This window comes from Pecten maximus, chromosome 17, assembly GCF_902652985.1.
Source record: "Pecten maximus chromosome 17, xPecMax1.1, whole genome shotgun sequence".
Lineage (NCBI taxonomy): Eukaryota > Metazoa > Mollusca > Bivalvia > Pectinida > Pectinidae > Pecten > Pecten maximus.
The window spans coordinates 15,445,008-15,465,491 of NC_047031.1; the positions used below are offsets into that span (position 1 = coordinate 15,445,008).

A 20,484-nucleotide genomic window follows, 5' to 3' on the forward strand; every position below is an offset into this window, starting at 1 on the left:
TTACCTGGTTATCTATTTATCTTAAATAATGCAAATGTTGAAAAATCTAATTCCCCAGGAACATTATTAATTATACAGGTTTTTTTTTATGAAACTGCCGAAATTTTTTTTAATCGTGCCTTGTCTAGGTCTAGAACTCTAAAATAATGAACGGCACCAATTACCTCGCCAGAAATATATAAAACTGTTCAACCACTTTTATCACTGAATTAAATCTTAATAGGCTTTCTTGATTAAATTTGTATCTCTCAGTTTGCGATGGACATGGTCCTGTAGTGAATGGTACATGCACCTATATAGGTCATGTTATCTTCAGTACATATTTAATAGACAAAAATGTGTGCGAATGTTATTTGATTGGTACTACATTATTGGATTTGTAATTTCTTATCACAAACAGTATTTTAATACATGTCTGTCAATGTGACATCTGTGTTAATATTCTATCAATGTCTTATTTGGTTTTTCTCATAGACTTCCATATATTTACACTTCTGGTTTTTGTTGATTGTGTTACGTTGTATAACACATACACGTTATCATTACCTGTATATGACAGTGGTACATGTATCTAGACTTCAAGGTCGTACCACATACGGTACCTGTATGTATACAAATACTGCTCGACCCTTCCACAGAGACCAACAAATTTACTACATACGTGTAACGCTTTACTCTCTCAGCTTAAGTTACATGTACAACAGTATACCTTGGACATAAACGTATACATTTTATGTTTATTTATGTATATGTTGTATGTGCATTTATTTACATTTTTGTATTTATCATTATTTTGATCGAGTGCCGTACCTCTGCAGTTATTTATATTACCGAGTACGCACTATATATATACTGTTTGTAGATAACTCATATTTTTGCACACTTTTAATAACACAAGTAAATCTCTAGTTTACAAACTAACGAAATAGTACAATGCACAATATGCATTAATACACAATTCTTTGTATAATCTCAGAGATATAAGTGAATAAAATGGTAATACGGGCTGAGTTTTACTAAGCATCTTCAGTAACGCAAAAAATCCAACGATTTTCTTAAGTACAAACTTGTTTTACTAAAGCGTTTGTAAGTTTTCGTCGTAAACTTAACTTAGGAAGATTCGTAAGTTTCGATTTCGGAAATCTTGTGTGCTTGGGGTAAGATTCTTCTTGGTAACGACGCCACGCAAACGCCATCAGTAGTTAAACTTTAAGATACGCAGTTAAGTAGGATGGAGATATAACTTTATATAAGGTTACGATACAAAATCGCAACTTAAGATGCGTAGTAAAACTCACCAAAGATTTTTATCTTCTGATATGCATACTTTATCGGCAAACAATTGTTCAAACCTGGTCATATAAAGAAGATTAACAGAGGAAAAGCTTAAATAAACAAAAAGAAATATTTAATTGAGTTGTAATTTATTTATTTGACCACGGACAAAAACTAATTTCATGCAGTTTAACAACACGTATTAACACAAACTTATATATGGGTCTCCAGTAACGCAAATTCTATCCACATTATATTTAAAAGATAATTTGGAAGAATTTTCTGAGATTGACGATAGTGTGAAGTAAGCAGCTTTTATTATTTTATAATAATAATATGACGGCCAAGTCTTGTTTTCAATTGACCGTTTGGAATACGGATGTCCTGTCTTTTAGAAACTGCCCAAATTAATGTCGACTCAATCGCATCCTGCGGAACAATCGAAATCCTTCCATGGACTTTAAAATTACCAAAAATTGACCTCTCCCTTCATGACACAATTAAATCTGATACTAACCCTCATGTCTTTCGTTCGTCATTCTTAGACCAACAGTCAAGATACAGTGGCTTCCAATCACTAATGGTTCTAAGAACGATCATAAGGTAGCGGCAGCCATGGTTACTACAAATGCAGCCTTGGGATGTCGACTTCCTAATGACGCTTCGATATTCTCTGCAGAGGCCCATGCTATCTGCCTTAACACCTTAAACTTACAATTTACGAGAGCAATTATCTATTCTGACTCTCTATCTGTCTTACAGAGTCTAAGTAACAGAAATCTAGATGACATGTCCATTCGAAAAATACTGATTCTACTGCATAGTCTCACCTTAAATTGTCATATAATATTTTGCTGGGTTTCTGGACATACCAGAATACCTGGCAATGAAAAAGCAGATCGCGCCGCAAAAGCGGCATTATCACTTCCACGAACTGATTTTAAACTTCATTTTACCGATTTTAAGCCGTTAGTTACTTAATTTTTATTATCACAGTGGCAAAATGAATGGAACCAATATGTAGACAATAACCTATACACAATCAAAGGAAATATCGGCGAATGGTCTTCTCGCTACAGAGACAATCGACGAGACGAGGTTTTTCATATATAACGCATTCCTACTTATTGAAGCGTGAGGTGCATCGTGTGCAATGAACCATTTACCGTCAAACACTTTCTATTGGATGGCATTGATCTACAACTTGCAAGAGGGAGTTTTTACAACAGCATGGCAAGTCTGAAGACTCTGTCCGAGTCTGTTAGCATATACAAAATTTTGAACTATCTGAAAGTTATTGGTCTTTATCACAAGATTAGACTAACCATAGCCACTTTTTTTAATTTTAAATCTATCGTGGGTGTACCAATATATATATATACATTTTTAAATATTTCGTTGATTTATGTCTCTTGCCGTTTTTTCTCGTATCTTTAATAACTTATTTTGGCCCTAATGACCTTTATAGTGTTGATGGGCCGTAAAGCATTTTAACTAACTAACTCAATCGACCGTTATTACCCTTTGACGGAGGATTATATCAGCAACTACTTCATGAAACATATGCAGGTATGTATTCAGATTACCATCAAGTGTTATATGTCAATGAAGAATCATAACCTTGAATAATGGATAATGGCAGAGTACAGGTATATCTGCAAGGGTTTTCGTGCAATAAAAACATGGTCCTTTAAAAGGACTCATTCCACTAAACAAATCTTATGAACATTTCTAATTTGCCACAGAAAAAAATCCCAAATCTGAAGACACTTTTGACTGATTAGATATGTATATATACAAAGACCTATATATTAAGGCAATTTTGAAAAATAAAAAACAGCTACAGATAACAAAATGAAATCAAAAATAATATAAAGGCAATATTCTTGAAAGAAGAAAATAAATTTGTATAGATTTCACTTAATTTAGTTTTTTCCAATGTCACATTTTGTCGCGTGGAAATTCCCAATTCAATGGACCCTGTAGACCCAGATGAAAACTTGTAGGAAAATCCCTGTTGTCTTATTACCCAATACACATACCTAGCAGACGATGCATCCCAGGTGAACTGCTGGTATTTAAATATCAAGATTTATAAACATGACCCACATTACCCTACCCCACTCTCTATATAATATAAACAACTGTACGTATGCGGGTAACCTCGCACAACCAGGACGTATATCAGATAACGCCCGGGCAAGTAAATCTACATATTACTATGGGTGTAACGTACCCAGATCTTATGTCGATTTACATTAATTAATAATCAGAAGGATTGCTTAATTCTGCTTGGAAACATATAATGACATTTCACAGACATTACAGAATTTTGAAGTCTGATAAAACATTGTCAGGTAAAAACTGGATATTATCAAAGACTGACTGATTTATCAACACGACAAGAAGGAAGTTAATCACTGTGGCTTCTGTAGGCAGAGAAATATGGACATTTTAAGTTAACATTCTGATGCTGAGGACGGACAACTTGGATCATCACTATTACCCTGTAACATCAGTTACCATGAGGTAGTTATTCTTGTGTGCTTTTATATCACTGATTGTTTAAAATAAACATATACGCCAGAACGGGGCATTATAGACAATATCTCCATCCGTGACATCGAACAAAATGGCGGCAGTCAAAATACCTATCCGTATGAGAGGTCAAACAACCTGTATTCATCACAGGGGAGAGAACTGGAATTCTATTGTGAAAAATGTGAAGAACTTATTTGTCCAAAATGCCTTTCCTCTATTCACAAAAGCCATACGGTTTGTGAGCTCAGTGAAATTACTCCTCAGAGGACACAACACATTAAAAACTTTATTGACAGAACAGAACAAACTGACATGGTACAAATTGGAAAAGATATCAATTCTATTGACACTCTTCTTGAAGACAATGACAGCACATTTAAGAAACTGTCACGTCAATTGAAGATGCACACAGACAAAATAAAACAAGACCTTGACATGCTTACAGCCGAGACACTATCTCTTTATCAGAAATTGAAAGAGGACAATACCAAACTCATACAGAAATACAAACAGGACCTGGAGATGTACGACAAACAACTCAAACAACAAATACAGGAATGTAAGACAGCCCTTCAGCGTGGTTCTCACATAGAAATCTACGACACAGGATATGAAATAGATTCCGCAATTCATTTCCCTGCTAAACCTGTCCTGGGTACTGTCAGCTTCACTCCGAACAAAAATCCACAATGTCACCTGGTACTAGCCTTAGGGAAAGTGATCACCTCAGGTCAAGGTCATACAACAATTGATCCGGATCAGTCATGCTCAACATCAGATGATCCGGGACAATCCTCTTCACAACAACAACAACAACAACAACAACAGTCAGAAGATAAAGGGAAGAAAGCAGTGACAAGGTATAAACTACTGTCGGAGACCAAGGAGGTGGAGCGGTGGAGGACTTATTGTAGCATCACCTCGATATGTCCTACCACTGATGACCAGGCCTGGACCAGTTATTACTATGGTGAAACATTAACTCTCCTGGACAGGAAGGGTACAGTAATACAGGAGGTCAGACACAAGACTATGATCACAGACACCAGTCTGTCACCTACAACACACAGACTATGGGTATGCAGCAGTGACAACGACATCCTGGAGCTGGTATCAGGTCAACTGACACACAGATTCACAACCAAGGAGAAACCCAGGTGTGTATGTGTTACAACCACAAACCATGTCATTGTGGGCATGGCAAAACACATCTCTAAATTTACCACACAAGGTCAGATTGCGTTCACTACAATGGCTACTGGGACTGAGAAACCATTAGTTTGTACACCATACATGATCACAGAGTGTCCTGTCACTCACAATGTAGCAGTAATTGATTTCAGTGATGTACATGATGGTGGTGATGGAAACAAGCGTGTTGTTGTCATAGATACTGACTTCCAGGAACTGTTTGTATACAGAGGTGATATCCCCAGTCCATTTAAACAAGCATCACAAACAGCAGATAAACCTTTTGATTCATGGGGTGCGGTGTATGACAGTGTGGGGAACCTCATCATAGGAGACAATGACAACAACAGGGTCCTACTCCTCAGTGGGGGTGGTGAGTTCCTCAGGATCATCCACACAGACAGAGACTGGGCAGGAGCTGTAGGTGTAGACAGGAATGATGTCCTGTGGGCAGTGTTTTCGGGAAGTAATATAAAACTACTACAGTACTGTGAGTGTTAGTTATACTAAAACTACTACAGTACAGTACAGTATAATGTGATAGCTATAACAAGAGGCCCAATAGGCCTGAATCTATCATCTGTGGCCATGAATGTAAGGATGTTTTGATGTCCAAATGATAAACAACCCGATACATTTGTACTCTGACATGATCGTCTATGTAGTATGATTATCATTGTGAGAAATGTTGATATTTGTCATGTTTTTTAATTACATTTTTTAAATAAATGGTGTGGATAATTCATCTGGCTGTTTTTTGTAATTTATGAACAAAGTACAAAGAGGAATATACCGATAAAATCTGGGAACAATCACTCTAGGTACAAAAAGAAACATACACCTAAAACCAGGTAACAAACTGCTAAGTATTATAACAATAAGAATATTCTCAGTTGTCAATTATTGAAAAGTAAGCCATTCTGATTTTCACATACCAAGGTATTTAATTACGTAATCAAAATCGAGATATCTGCATTTTCAAATAAAGATATGTATGTTTAATGCCTAAATAGAAATACATGTTTTAGAAAAGAGATACGTGTATCACTTCACTTCAGTACCGTAAGATAGCTGAATATAATATCTGGTAAAATCGCTAGCATCTTGCCATTAGCTGGGGTATTGGCCATTTTGTTTTTTCGATTTGACCCCAAAGTGATAAAGCGTGACTTAAGACCGAGAAGTTTCCTCAAGAAAAAGTTATACAAAATTGAAACAGTCAAAATTAGTTTGTTGAAGATTAGTTTCAGTGTTTTTTTGAGACGTGAAATCTAGAGAATCTAAGAAAAAATAATTAAGGTTCAAAATAATTTTATTCAAAAAAAGACAACATTTGACAAAAAATTGTCCACACGCAGGAGGAGATTCATTCGCCATACACTATCGTAACACACTTACACATCGTTATATTGGGTTTTTTTTCTTCGACATTAATTATTTTACCAGTAATATAAATAGAAATATTTCCGGATATGTGTTTTCTCTATTAGATGGTAAGTATTATGCCGAGTCGAAAAAGTGTTTGAAGGATTTTAATCTGCGTTAGTAGGAAGTTTGCAGTTTGACATATAACGGTGAATTTACGATGTAGTGAATGCCTACTTAATAAAACTGCTAGGGAGTTATCTGCCCTTGATAGCGATGGCCATGTTTTGAAGAGGCTCCGGTTATATATTTAAGTCATTTGGTTCTGCACCCTATAATCGTCCTTATTTTGTGCTGTAGAACTAAACAAGGAACTATATAATCCAACTAAACGTTTACGTGTTCAATTCGTTTAGGATATTTGCATACTCAGAGAGAGAGAAAAATTTTTTTCTTTTTGTTCATTTCCCGACATCTTGAGATCTACTCACATCAACTTGGATATGTCGCTACTGCAAAGACCAATGTCTCTGCACTTTAACCACAGATTTCTCCGAGGATTAACTCATGAAGAAGTTCTGGAAGCGGTGGAAACAGTGATTGATAAAGGTAACGTAAAATCTTTACAAATTACGGACAAAATGTGTATCGTGACAGTTACTGACAACAACACGAAAAACAATCTCCTCACTGCTGGTATCACAGTACGAGAACAAAACGTAAGGTTCTTTGAAGTAGAAAGGAACATAACAAGCATTACTATAAAAGACACACCTTTTGAAATATCAGACAGTGTCATGTTCACATGTATGTCAAATTTTGGAGAAGTAATCAACGGTAGTGTTAAAAGAGGATTTATAAAGGGAACATCGATCGAGAATGGAACTAGGTACATTCAGTTAGTGAAAAGTCAATCTGTTCTTCCCTTAACGACGAATTTTGGTTCAACTGTTTGCGGACAATAACAGAACTCCGTGTTACAGACGCAATGAAACTGACCATCCTTCCTATCGCTGCCCCAAAAGGAGCGATACGTCGAGGAAGTGCTTTAAATGTAATTCTACTGATCATCTCATCCGCGATTGTCCGCAAAAAGACGAAAGACTGTGTCATTTCTGTGGGGAAATGGGTCATATTCAGAGGGAGAGTAATTCCAAGACCGTAGAGGAGGCGAGAAGAAATTATGGGGACTATGCCGCAGAAATTCTGGAAGAGCGTGAGCATAAAATAAACAGGCAGGGCCTTATCATCGGAGCATCAAACTGCAAGCGATTGGATACCAACGAAAACATTAAAAACATATCAATATCAGGTGCTTCTTTTGAAACGATCGATACCAATATTGATCAAGCACTCCTGGAAACAAAAGACACCGAGGTAAGTCATGTGGTGGTTAATTTAGGGACTAATGACATTTCAAAGCATAACCTCGACGTAGACGATGTTTACATCAGTATCACTGAAGCGCTTGTAAAGGTTGAAAATGTTTTTCCGGAAACATCACTTGGAATATGTACAGTTATTCCGCGAAAAGAGCTCAATGAAACCGCATCGACTGTCAATAAATTCATAGAGAAACTGTGTACAAGAACAGAGAATCTCTCAAGGATCGATACGCACAGTGCAATTATGCACAATGGCATACCAATCAAGGAGCATTACGATGCGAATGACCCTAGTGGTATTCACATCAGTAACACTGGTGCACAAGCCATGTTAGCTATGATGCTGATGATGATATGATGATGATGATTATCATGATGATGATCGTGATGATGTAGACTGTAGGTATAGGTGTGGTCACTACATTGTATGTTAAATATTTAAGAATTAATGTGTGTAAGGGAATTGAATGTGTAGCATGAAAAGGATGATATAATGAACTATGATGATGATATCGATGATAATGATGATATCATATATGTGATGTGATTATGATCTTATGTGCGAGTGTAAGTGTATGTGTTATATTTTTGTTTTTACTATGCTGAAAAAAACTTGAAAAATAAAATAAATACAAAAAAAAATGTTAGCTCCAAATCTAGACTTTATGGGTAACGAGAGTATCCGTAAAGGCGACGATGAAACGTCAAAAACGTCACGCACTAGAAAACAAAAAACGCTTCCTCAGCAGTCAGTCTACACCTCCAGGCGATAGACCATGCTCTAAAGCCAATAGACATGATGAGAGAGGTGAGACAACGCCCGACAAATGAACTTGAGTGACTGCCTAAATACAATAGTACCACTATAATGATAATTCGTATTTTGTATTATTGTATAACACATATGCATTGTATATGATATATATATATATATATATATCTGCTTCACAAACTATATAGACTATATGCAAACATAAATAACAACTGTATATTAATAATATCTTTTTGTACATTAACAAATTTTATGCTACACAGTGGTCAAAGAGTGAAAAAGATTGTAATATATATATCGAAATCAAAACAATACCAGGGTGTAAGACAGAGAGTTGATTCGATCAACTTGAACCAAAAGGTCATAACTATTACAAGTGAGTAAAATAGTATTATATAATATAGCATTACTATATCAAAAAAAGACACAAGTTTACATATTGCTTGTCTGAATGTCAACGGATTGAGAGATAATAAAAAGAAAAATAGAATATTCAACTGGATCAAAAGCCAAAAATATGACATCATATGTCTACAGGAAAAGGATTGTACAGATTTAGATATTGATAAATGGAGTAACAAGTGGAAAGATATAGGAGGGAGTGACAGTTTGTGGAATAACGGGAAAAAAATGATTCAAGGGGTGTAGGTATCCTTTGGAAAAAGAATACAGACCTGAAATCAATAACAGAATACCACAGAGATCAGTGTGGTAGAATACTAGCATGTAAATTGGAATGTCAAAACAAAACATATGATATTATAAACATATATTGTCCGAATAAGGGTACGGATAGAAAAGAATTTCTATCAAATTTACATGTTTTTATGACAAGTGCAAATGAAAAAATAGTTATGGGAGATTTTAACTGTGTTTTAGACAAACATAAAGATAGGTTTCCACGATCACAGACGGAAGATATTGGCAATAAAGAACTAATCACACTATTAACAAACCATAACCTAGAAGATATCTGGAGAAAGAGAAATCCACACTCGAGAAAATATACATTTAATAGGGGCTCTTCAAAATCAAGAATTGACTTAATATTGACAGATAAAAACCTAAATCCTTTAATAAACAACGTAAAAATCAAACACTGTCCATACAGTGACCATGATGTAAATGCATTAAAAATAACCCTGACTGAACTAGAGAGAAGTCCAGGCACTTGGAAAATGAACTACAAAGTAATTACACATACAGTTTTCAAAGATGCATTAGCAGCATGCTGGGAAGTATGGAAAAATGAAAAAGATATGTACAATAGTATCACCGAGTGGTGGGACATAACAAAAATAAAAATAAAACAATTATGTATAGAAGTAGGGACGATAATAAATGTATGGAAGAAAAATTAGAAAGTCTAGAACACATAAATAATAATGATGGAAATATCTCTGATGAAATGAAGGAATTAAAAATACAAATTAAAAGATACTATACAAATCAAACTGAGGCAGCCAGGATAAGAAGCAGAGCAACAATATATGAGGAAGATGAAAAATCAACTCGGTACTTTTATAATTTAGAAAATAGAAATGCCGAAAATAAACAATGGTATAGAATCAAGGGCAAAGATGGTAATTATAAGTCAGGAATTAAAAATATTCTAAGAGAACAAACAGATTTTTATTCTAACTCATTCTCTTCAGAGGGATGGGATGAAGAAAATGCCAATTTTTTAACGCAAAAGTTAGAAAATAAACTATCAGTCGAAGAAAGCATGGTTATGGACCAGCCTATAGAGCACAAGGAGATAATTGAAGCAATCAAAACACTGAAGAAAAATAAATCTCCAGGGGAAGATGGTATTATAGGTAAATTTTATCAAATATATTGAAATTTAATAAATAATGAAGTTTTTCAGTTGATCGAAAATATATTTTTAGAAAATCAACTTTCAAGGTCTCAAAGTAAAGGGCTTATCAAACTACTATTCAAAAGAGGTGAAAGAGAAGACATTAAGAACTGGAGACCTATCACATTGCTTAATGTGGATTACAAAATAATTGCAAAAATTTTAGCAAACCGCCTAAAACCTGTTCTAAACAAAATAATACATCCAGACCAAAAGGGATTTGTGCCGGGTAGGAATATAATGGATGCAAATAGAATGATTCAAGACATAATAGACTATTGTGACAGAGAAAACCAAGATGGTTCAATTATTTTTCTTGATCAGCAAAAGGCATTTGATAGGATAGAATGGGGTTTGGTTTTAAAATGCTTAAATGATTTTAATTTTGGAAGAAACTATTGTAATTGGATATATATGCTTCTAAAAGACTCTGAAATCTGTATAGAAACCAATGGTTTCACGTCAAAATATTTCAAGATCAGCGAGGCAAGGATGCCCTATCGCCCCACTTTTATATATTGTCCAAGCAGAACCACTCGCTTGTGCAATTAGATCAAATCCTGACATTAAAGGTATAAAAATACCAGGTAATAATGCAGAGATAAAAATAAATATGTTTGCTGATGATACTCAGCTATTCAATCAATCAGAAGAGTCTATCAAAAAAAGGTTTTAAAATACTAGAAGCATATGAAAAGGCATCTGGGGCTAAAATGAATTATGAAAAAACTGAAGGTTTCTATATGGGGGCGTCAAAAAACAGAAACCCAACTTTTAATTTAATACATTAGGTATTCACCACGGATACTAAATAGATGATGATAATATCTGAAGAGAAAAAATACTCAAACTAGAAAACTGCCTGCAGGTATGGAAAATTAGAAATCTTACAATTAAGGGAAAAGTTTTAATTTTCAAATCATTAATCATATCCTCAATTGGATATGAATTAGAAGCACGGGGCATTCCTGAAAAATATATAAAAGAAATAAACAAGCTGATTTGGAATTATATATGGGATGGAAAAACTCATCAACTAGAAAGGAAACTATGCTGTCGTAATATAGAAAATGGAGGTATGGGGATGGTAGATATAGAGAATTACCTTCAATGTAAGCAAATAAAAAATATTCATAAAATAGTAAGCACAATAATGGAAAACTAGAACTCAATAGGTAATTTCTTTCTCTCTAAATTAGACACCAAGTATGCAATTAAAAATTGTCTTTGTTCTTGTTCGGATCTGAATGGTATAGACATATAATAAATATCTTCCCAAATTCTACTCTAGTAGCTTAAAAGCATGGTCAAAGTTTCTTGCCCAAAGACAAATTCATGAAAAGAATGGTGTACTAAACCAAAACCTTTTTGGAAATACCCATATTCAGTTCCAAAGCAAACCATTATTTATACAGTCTTTCTTGAAAAGCAGTATATGTAAAATATCTGATATCTGGGATGAAGAAAAACAGGATTTCTTAACAAATCAACAAATATCTCAAAAAATAAATATAAACAAAACTGGATAGCAGAAATATATAAAATAAGAAAATCTATCCATCAGAATTTTATCAGAATACTGAGAGGCAATCAGGTATTGGATAACCAAACTCCAATAGACCAGACATGTATATACAAATTGTTAATGGGAAAATTAAAATGTGCTTGACTATGAAAAAACAAAACAAAAATTCTGAAGACAAAAGACATTAAAATGAATATGCTGCAACAACTATTGGGAACAAATAGAAGACAGAAATCTGAAACAAAATGGGAAATAGACTTACAAAAGAATTTTAATTGGGGAAGTATATGGACCAACTGTAGAGGCGACTTAACCGCCACAGATAACAAAATAAGAGTTCAACTGGAAATGTGTACACGGAATAATATATACAGGGTACAAACTCTCATGAATAGATCTAATGTTCATTAGGATCGAGTGAGCCCACAATAGACAGGGATGTATCAAACTTTCTTAATGAGTATGGTGTGAATTCAGCTGATCTTCTCCCTCATGAACTAGATGTAGATATAACAGAGACTGAGATTCTGACTGCAATTAAAAAACTAAATACTAACAAAGCGTGTGGACAAGATGGTATTTTTAATGAATATTTTATTAATTGTAAAGATATTTTAATGCCATGTTTATTGCTATTATTCAATAATATATTCAAGTCTGGTTATTTCCCGTCATCGTGGTCACTTGGTAATATAGTTCCCGTTTTTAAAAAAGGTGACGTTAATAACACAGATAACTATAGGGGTATTACCTTATTAAGTTGTGCGGGTAAACTTTTTACTGCTATTATAAATGAAAGACTTGTATCGTTCGAAATGAAATATAATAAAGTAACAGACGCCCAGTTTGGATTTAGGAAAAACTCTTCTACTGTAGACGCCATTTTTGCTTTACAGTCTTTAGTTAATCGTACGTTAAAAAAGAAAAAACGTCTCTATTGTTGTTTTATAGATTATACAAAAGCATTTGATTTTATCAACAGACAGAATCTATGGTATAAAATGATAAAGGAAGGTGTAGAAGGAAAACTTCTTAAAGTTATAAGATCATTATATAAAAATGTGAAATGTTGTGTTAAATATAATGGTATTCTATCAGATTTTTTTGAGATAGATAACGGATTATTTCAGGGGGAAATATTATCACCCCTTTTGTTTGCTATGTATGTTAATGATTGTGAAATGCAATTTATAGTAGATAATTGCCCATCTATTGAAATACAAGATATAAACATGTTTTTACTTATGTATGCTGACGATATGGTGATTATATCTGAAACACCAGAGGGTTTGCAAACAATGTTAAACTCTCTTGCCAAGTACACACAAAAATGGGATTTGACGGTAAATACTGGGAAAACTAAAATTGTCGTGTTTAGAAATGGAGGGATACTAAGAGGGAATGAAATATGGACATACGAAGGAAATAGATTGGATGTTGTCGACCAATTTAATTACCTGGGTGTGCTATTAAAGTTTAACGGGAAATTCAAACAAACTCAGAAGCAAGTTGCTGACCAGGGGAGAAAAGCATTGTTTGCACTTTTAAATGTTTGTAGGAAAAATTATTTTAATATTGAAACAAAATTAGCAGTATTTGATACTTATGTAAATAGTGTTTTAAATTATGGAGCAGAAGTTTGGGGCTTCCATACCGCTCCGGATATTGAAAAACTGCATGTGAGATTCTGCAAGCAAATACTAGGATTACATAATAAAACTAGTAATGTTATGGTGTATTATGAACTGGGAAGATATCCCTTACAAATTATTAGAAAATTTCGAATATTCAAATATTGGATAAAACTGAGAAATGTAGAAAATTGTATACTTAGGTCATGCTATGACGATATGCTTTGTAATAATGACATATGGTTAATGAGTGTAAAACAAGAATTATACAGAATTGGTCTTGGAAATGTGTGGGAATCTTCCAGTGTAAGTAATAACACTTTTTTATATTATAAAAGAACGTCTTTGTGACATATTTAGACAAGAATGTTTTGAAAAAATTAAATCTTCTCCGAAAGGAGCATTGTACCAATATGTGTGTAACTTTGGTCTCCAGTATTACTTATCAAAATCTGTAAATATAATTTATTTAAAGCAAATATGTAAAATTCGATTGTCTGCACATAAGCTAAATATCGAGTGTGGCAGATATAACAGAATCGAAAGACAAAACAGATTATGTACATTATGTGACTTGAATGATGTCGAAGATGAGTTCCATTTCATTTTGAAATGCCCCTGTTATATTGACATAAGGATAAAATTGATTAAGAAATATTATGCAAGACATCCAAGCATGTATAAATTAATTCAACTTCTTACGTGTGAGAATTTGTCGGAAATAAGAAATCTTAGCAAGTATTTGTTACAAGCAAACAAAAGGAGATCTGAGCTGATTACTGCGACTTAGTGTTTACTCTCCACTGTATGTGATGGTGTGTGTGGCGGTGTGTGTGTGTGTGTGGCGGTGGCGGTGTGTGCGAGTGTGTGCGTACGCGTGTATAACTGTTGTTGTCTTTGTATGATGTTATTCTGTATATATGTTATAACTGATAAGTCAGCTGTCTTAAAGTAATAAAGAACTTGAACTTGAACTTGCCATATGTGTAATAACCAGATAGAAACTCAAAGTCATTTATTCTATCATTGCACTTTCGCCAAACAATTATTTCAGTTATTCAAAAATAATATATTGACAATGTTACCTGGTATAGAACTTAATGAAGTAAATATTTTTAATAGGCGAATCAGAAACTGAGAATACTCAACTTACAAATACTTTAGCCTTTACAACAAAATGGGTCATATGGAAAGTCAGAAATATTATGAAATATCAAAATAAGAGAATAACTCCAATGTCTGCTTTAAAAAAATTAAAAAACATTCTTCTTGATAATCTTCAATTATTCCTTAAGGTCAACAATAGAAAAGTAAACAAATCAACATTTTTAATTAATCTTTTGAGCAAATACAGTTTACTAAGAAATAATTTGGTTGTGTAGTAGAGCTAGTAGATGGTTGATCTACTGTACATGTATGTGTTTTAACAAACTTTATTATATGTGCTTTGTGTATTACTATTAGATTTAGTGTATTGTAATCGGCCTTATTAATTTTGTAAACAAGAATATAAATAAATATACTAACGTATATGTAGGCCTACATTGTCATGGACATACGATTAGATGACACGGGCTTATCTGGTCTAAGTGGTATGTCTAGCTATTTAGGCCAGGCATGCCGCTAAGGAGAGACGGGTCCCTGTAGTATGATCGTATGTAGGAATGTAGAGAATACCTGTACGAAAGTCGATTCTGTGAGTGTGGTCTGTTATCCTATCTGTTGTACATAAGGATAGTATACGTAACATTCCCTGTATTCAAGTCTTCACTGTTAAGATATGGATAATTATCAATTCATAAACTATTTTCATGACTTTGATAAAACCACTTACATAATGACATTTTATCTAACATTCCCTGTATTCAAGTCTTCACTGTTAAGATATGGATAATTATCAATTCATAAACTATTTTCTTGACTTTGATAAAACCACTTACATAATGACATTTTATCTCGCATTCCCTGTATTTAAGTCTTCACCGTTCAATCTCAAAGTCACAGCGAATGTGTGTGTGTGTATTTACAGCTTCAAGTCAGGGATATTTAAAAATGGCGGATTTAATCAGGAGACTTATTATGTAAAGTTGATATATATAATTTAAATGTACAAAACAGACAGAATTTTGTAGTGGACATCATTAAAGTGATTTGATATCAATTGTTATTGGGGTGCAAATCAAAATCATAAAAATAGCTATCAAGCTAACCAGGCTTGACAAAAACTTATATTGAGTTGTTATCACCCAAACAGTGTAACGTACACCAATAGCAAGTAGTAACAACATGATGTCGGGGGGGGGGGGGGTCAAAGTTCATTCATAAATAATCATACTAGTGTGTAAGCAAAGAACACGTGTGTACAGAGCGCTAGTCAAAATTTCGGAGTTGTGTCCCTTTAATCAGTATACTACAGACGGGGTGAGGACACATACAGATAAGTATTATCTAAAATAAAGTGTTGAATATGTTCAGGTCGGCCAATCTGTTAATGTTCCTACACTATTAGTTCTGTACTATAACATCAAGTTTATACATGCTGCTGGTCAACTGACTGTATTAATTACAAAAAACCTGGTAGTTCATTTCGTACGATATTTCTATTAATTACTGATATCTCTCAATGTTTATCCATATTCAACATTAGTTATGACAGTCTAACCGGAACATTGTTGCTTTACATTATTGCTACATTTCATCACTAGAAGTTTTAAATTTGTTATCATTCGGAAGTTCATACAGCTGAACGACATTGTCCAGACTTGCATACACTTTAAATCTTATTTATGAGTTTCGTATTTTTGACAGTTCTTTTTTTAATCCTTCATAATGGAACCAATGGGAAAGACTTACTGAAAATATTTCATTGAAAAAAAAAACCAAACAAGCAAACAAAACTGATGATATAAATTTAGAACAAACAATCCTACCTTGTTTTTCTGTGTTTGTTTTTGTTTTTGTTTTTTTATATTTTGTTTGCCTGTTGTTAAAATTTGTTATACAGGTATTGATTTGATTTGTATTATATATAATATCATAATGGATGAGTGTGTTGAATGCGTGCCTAAAGTGTCTTATGTATTGTTTATTGTATATATATGTGAAAATTTTGAAAAATAAAGGGAAAAAATCCGTCCTTAGAATACGACTGTTCAACAGTAACATGAGATGTTGATAAGACTATCGTTGTACCCCTAACAATCACTGAGGATTCCTGTAAGAACGACACAGCTGAAACACAGATGTACATCTCCTTGATCCAGATCGGTTTATCTCCCGGTCATTGAGCTGTTTCCGGCAATCCTCTTTTTCCTAGAACTGCTTCCGGTGAAAATTCCCGACCTTTGGCTGTTTCCGTTACTATAGTTATCAATGTACATGTGTGTATGCTTTACTTATAATTAACATGGGAAGATAAGATGTAAGTTTATGTTTTACTCAAGGGAAATAACTTTAACGACCTTGTATGTCAAAAGATTTAAAAATGGCTTTGTATGAGTGTCTTTGTATATCAGCGCTACAAGTTAAATAATATGTCTTTGTCTGTTAATTAATTGTTCTTGGTCGTTTGTACGATATTAAAGGTTATCGCCCAAAAATAGCATACCAAGTCAGCTCAATATTTCAGTACCCTCAAACATCGGAGATTTACGTGTTTCCTGGAGTGATAACTCAATGTTTCCGTGTGTGTCCCAGAGTGACAACTCGATATTTCCGTGTGTGTCCGAGAGTGACATCTCGATATTTCCGTGTGTGTCCGAGAGTGACATCTCGATATTTCCGTGTGTGTCCCAGAGTGACAACTCGATGTTTCTGTGTGTCTCTCAGAGTGACATCTCAATGTTTCCGTGTGTCTCCCAGAGTGACAACTCAATGCTTCCGTGTGTCTCTCTGAGTGACAACTCAATGTTTCCGTGTGTCTCTCAGAGTGACATCGCAATGTTTCCGTGTGTCTCCCAGAGTGACAACTCGATGTTTCCGTGTGTCTTCCAGAGTGACAACTCAATGTTTCCGTGTGTCTCCCAGAGTGACAACTCAATGTTTCCGTGTGTCTCTCAGAGTGACAACTCAATGTTTCCGTGTGTCTCCCAGAGTGACAACTCAATGTTTCCGTGTGTCTCCCAGAGTGACAACTCAATGTTTCCGTGTGTCTCTCTGAGTGACAACTAAATGTTTCCGTGTGTCTCCCAGAGTGACAACTCAATATTTCAGTGTGTCTCCCAGAGTGACAACTAAATGTTTCCGTGTGTCTCTTAGAGTGACATCGCAATGTTTCCGTGTGTCTCCCAGAGTGACATCGCAATGTTTCCGTGTGTCTCCCAGAGTGACAACTAAATGTTTCCGTGTGTCTCTCTGAGTGACAACTCAATGTTTCCGTGTGTCTCTCTGAGTGACAACTAAATGTTTCCGTGTGTCTCCCAGAGTGACAACTCAATGTTTCCGTGTGTCTCCCAGAGTGACATCGCAATGTTTCCGTGTGTCTCCCAGAGTGACATCGCAATGTTTCCGTGTCTCCCAGAGTGACATCGCAATGTTTCCGTGTCTCCCAGAGTGACATCGCAATGTTTCCGTGTCTCCCAGAGTGACATCGCAATGTTTCCGTGTGTCTCCCAGAGTGACAACTAAATGTTTCCGTGTGTCTCCCAGAGTGACATCGCAATGTTTCCGTGTCTCCCAGAGTGACATCTCAATGTTTCTGTGTGTCTCTCTGAGTGACAACTAAATGTTTCCGTGTGTCTTCCAGAGTGACATCGCAATGTTTCCGTGTGTCTCCCAGAGTGACAACTAAATGTTTCCGTGTGTCTCTCTGAGTGACAACTAAATGTTTCCGTGTGTCTCTCTGAGTGACAACTAAATGTTTCCGTGTGTCTTCCAGAGTGACATCGCAATGTTTCCGTGTGTCTCCCAGAGTAACAACTCAATATTTCCGTGTGTCTCTCTGAGTGACAACTAAATGTTTCCGTGTGTCTCCCAGAGTGACAACTAAATGTTTCCGTGTGTCTCCCAGAGTGACAATTAAATTTCTCCTTGTCTCTCAGAGTGACAACACAATGTTCCGTGTGTCTCTCAGAGTGACAACACAATGTTCCGTGTGTCTCCCAGAGTGACAACACAATGTTCCGTGTGTCTCTCAGAGTGACAATTAAATTTCTCCTTGTCTCTCAGAGTTACAACTCAATGTTTCCGTGTGTCTCCCAGAGTGACAATTAAATTTCTCCTTGTCTCTCAGAGTGACAACACAATGTTCCGTGTGTCTCTCAGAGTGACAACACAATGTTCCGTGTGTCTCCCAGAGTGACAACACAATGTTCCGTGTGTCTCTCAGAGTGACAACACAATGTTCCGTGTGTCTCCCAGAGTGACAACTCAATGTTTCCGTGTGTCTCTCTGAGTGACAACTAAATATTTCCATGTGTCTCCCAGGATGACAATTAAATTTCTCCTTGTCTCTCAGTGACAACAACTTGTTCCGTGTTTCTCCCAGAGTAACAACTCAATGTTTCCGTGTGTCTCCCAGAGTAACAACTCAATATTTCAGTGTGTCTCTCTGAGTGACAACTAAATGTTTCCGTGTGTCTCCCAGAGTGATAACTCAATATTTCAGTACCCTCAAACATCGCAAGTATTCGTGTCTCCCCGATCGCAGTGTGACGCTCACTATAACATATCCGGTACATGTATTAGCTTGCGTAAGAAAACGTGCCCAACATTTTGTCTGCAGTTACTTCCCTTAGATATTTAGTAACATTTCGTGACAAATTTTGCTGAACATCATTACCCCGAGATTCAATTAAGAAAACGCAGACAACACATGCAACACACAATGCCTGCATCCGTGAAGTATTTATCAAATATTGATATAATATCAAATTGATTTTCCTGGAGCTCAGACTCCTAAGGAAGATGGTAACATTGTATACTGATAATTGTGTACCGTTCATGGAAGCAATACATCCATGTTCTTTATCTTGTTAAAATGAATGTATTATATTGTTTATTGTTGTATTGTTTAACCCTTTGTGATATTTCTATATTGAATTGGGTTCATAAACAATTAATTAATCAATCACAGGGACGGTAAGAAGGAAAAAGCTGATCTACTTTGAATTAAAGCCGTCCAGTATCAGGGACACGAGATGCCGTATATTATCCGCACCAAATATATTGTACGTCAATTCTAACAGTAAAAAATGGAAAATCATATCAATTAAGTTATTCCTGTTTCTCAGTTTCTTGTCACAAGAGCAAAAATTCAAATGCAAAACAGTTTAATTATTGAAGTCTATTTAATTGTTCCATCGTTCACCTTTACGCGAACTATTTTTAGAGTGTTGAGCATTTTTTTTCTGTTTTTTTTTTTTTCAGTTTAATTTACATCAGCTGCTTTAAGTCACAACATACATGGTATTCATCAAGAAAACAAATAGCACAAAAATAAATAATCATGTTTACAAAGGACAACTTCTCACGATGGTGGTGACGGAATTTCTGCCGAATGTAAACATCCTTAAGGTTAAGACTCCTCGTGCGCGTCCATCCGGGCCAACAAGAATGTTTGATACATGAATACATGTTCACAATTGTTGTAAAATCAATTAAGTTAACAATTCATAAGATGTAATATCTGTCATTAAATGACTACGGTTGCCAAACTCAAAGCGTATGGTATAACTAGTCGATGCCGACTTAATGCCCTAACGCCAAAAGGAACATGAAGTTTGTTTGACAGTTTTTGTTGAGACTTTTTGCAACTAATATTGCACATTTACACATCATAATAGGAGTCTTATTTTTTCTGTTTGATGAAATTCCTGAGAGCTCCTGTATAATATTACAGTATACAATCGTTAGCATAAACGTCACATGAAACAAAATTCTAGAGGACGAAGCATTTTGCATTAGAAAGGTAAATATCACGTGGTGTATATCACTTTATC

The 20,484-nt window shown here is 35.0% G+C and overlaps 1 protein-coding gene across 1 annotated transcript; it reads left to right on the forward strand.

Annotated features, from left to right (window-relative positions):
* Nucleotides 1-3,849: 3,849 nt before the first annotated feature.
* LOC117315154 lies at nt 3,850-5,752 on the forward strand (the record flags this gene model as incomplete). The annotated part of the gene is made up of 1 exon (XM_033869299.1): nt 3,850-5,752. A coding segment is annotated over one exon (1,659 nt), but the record flags the coding sequence as incomplete, so codon positions are not given.
* Nucleotides 5,753-20,484: the final 14,732 nt, after the last annotated feature.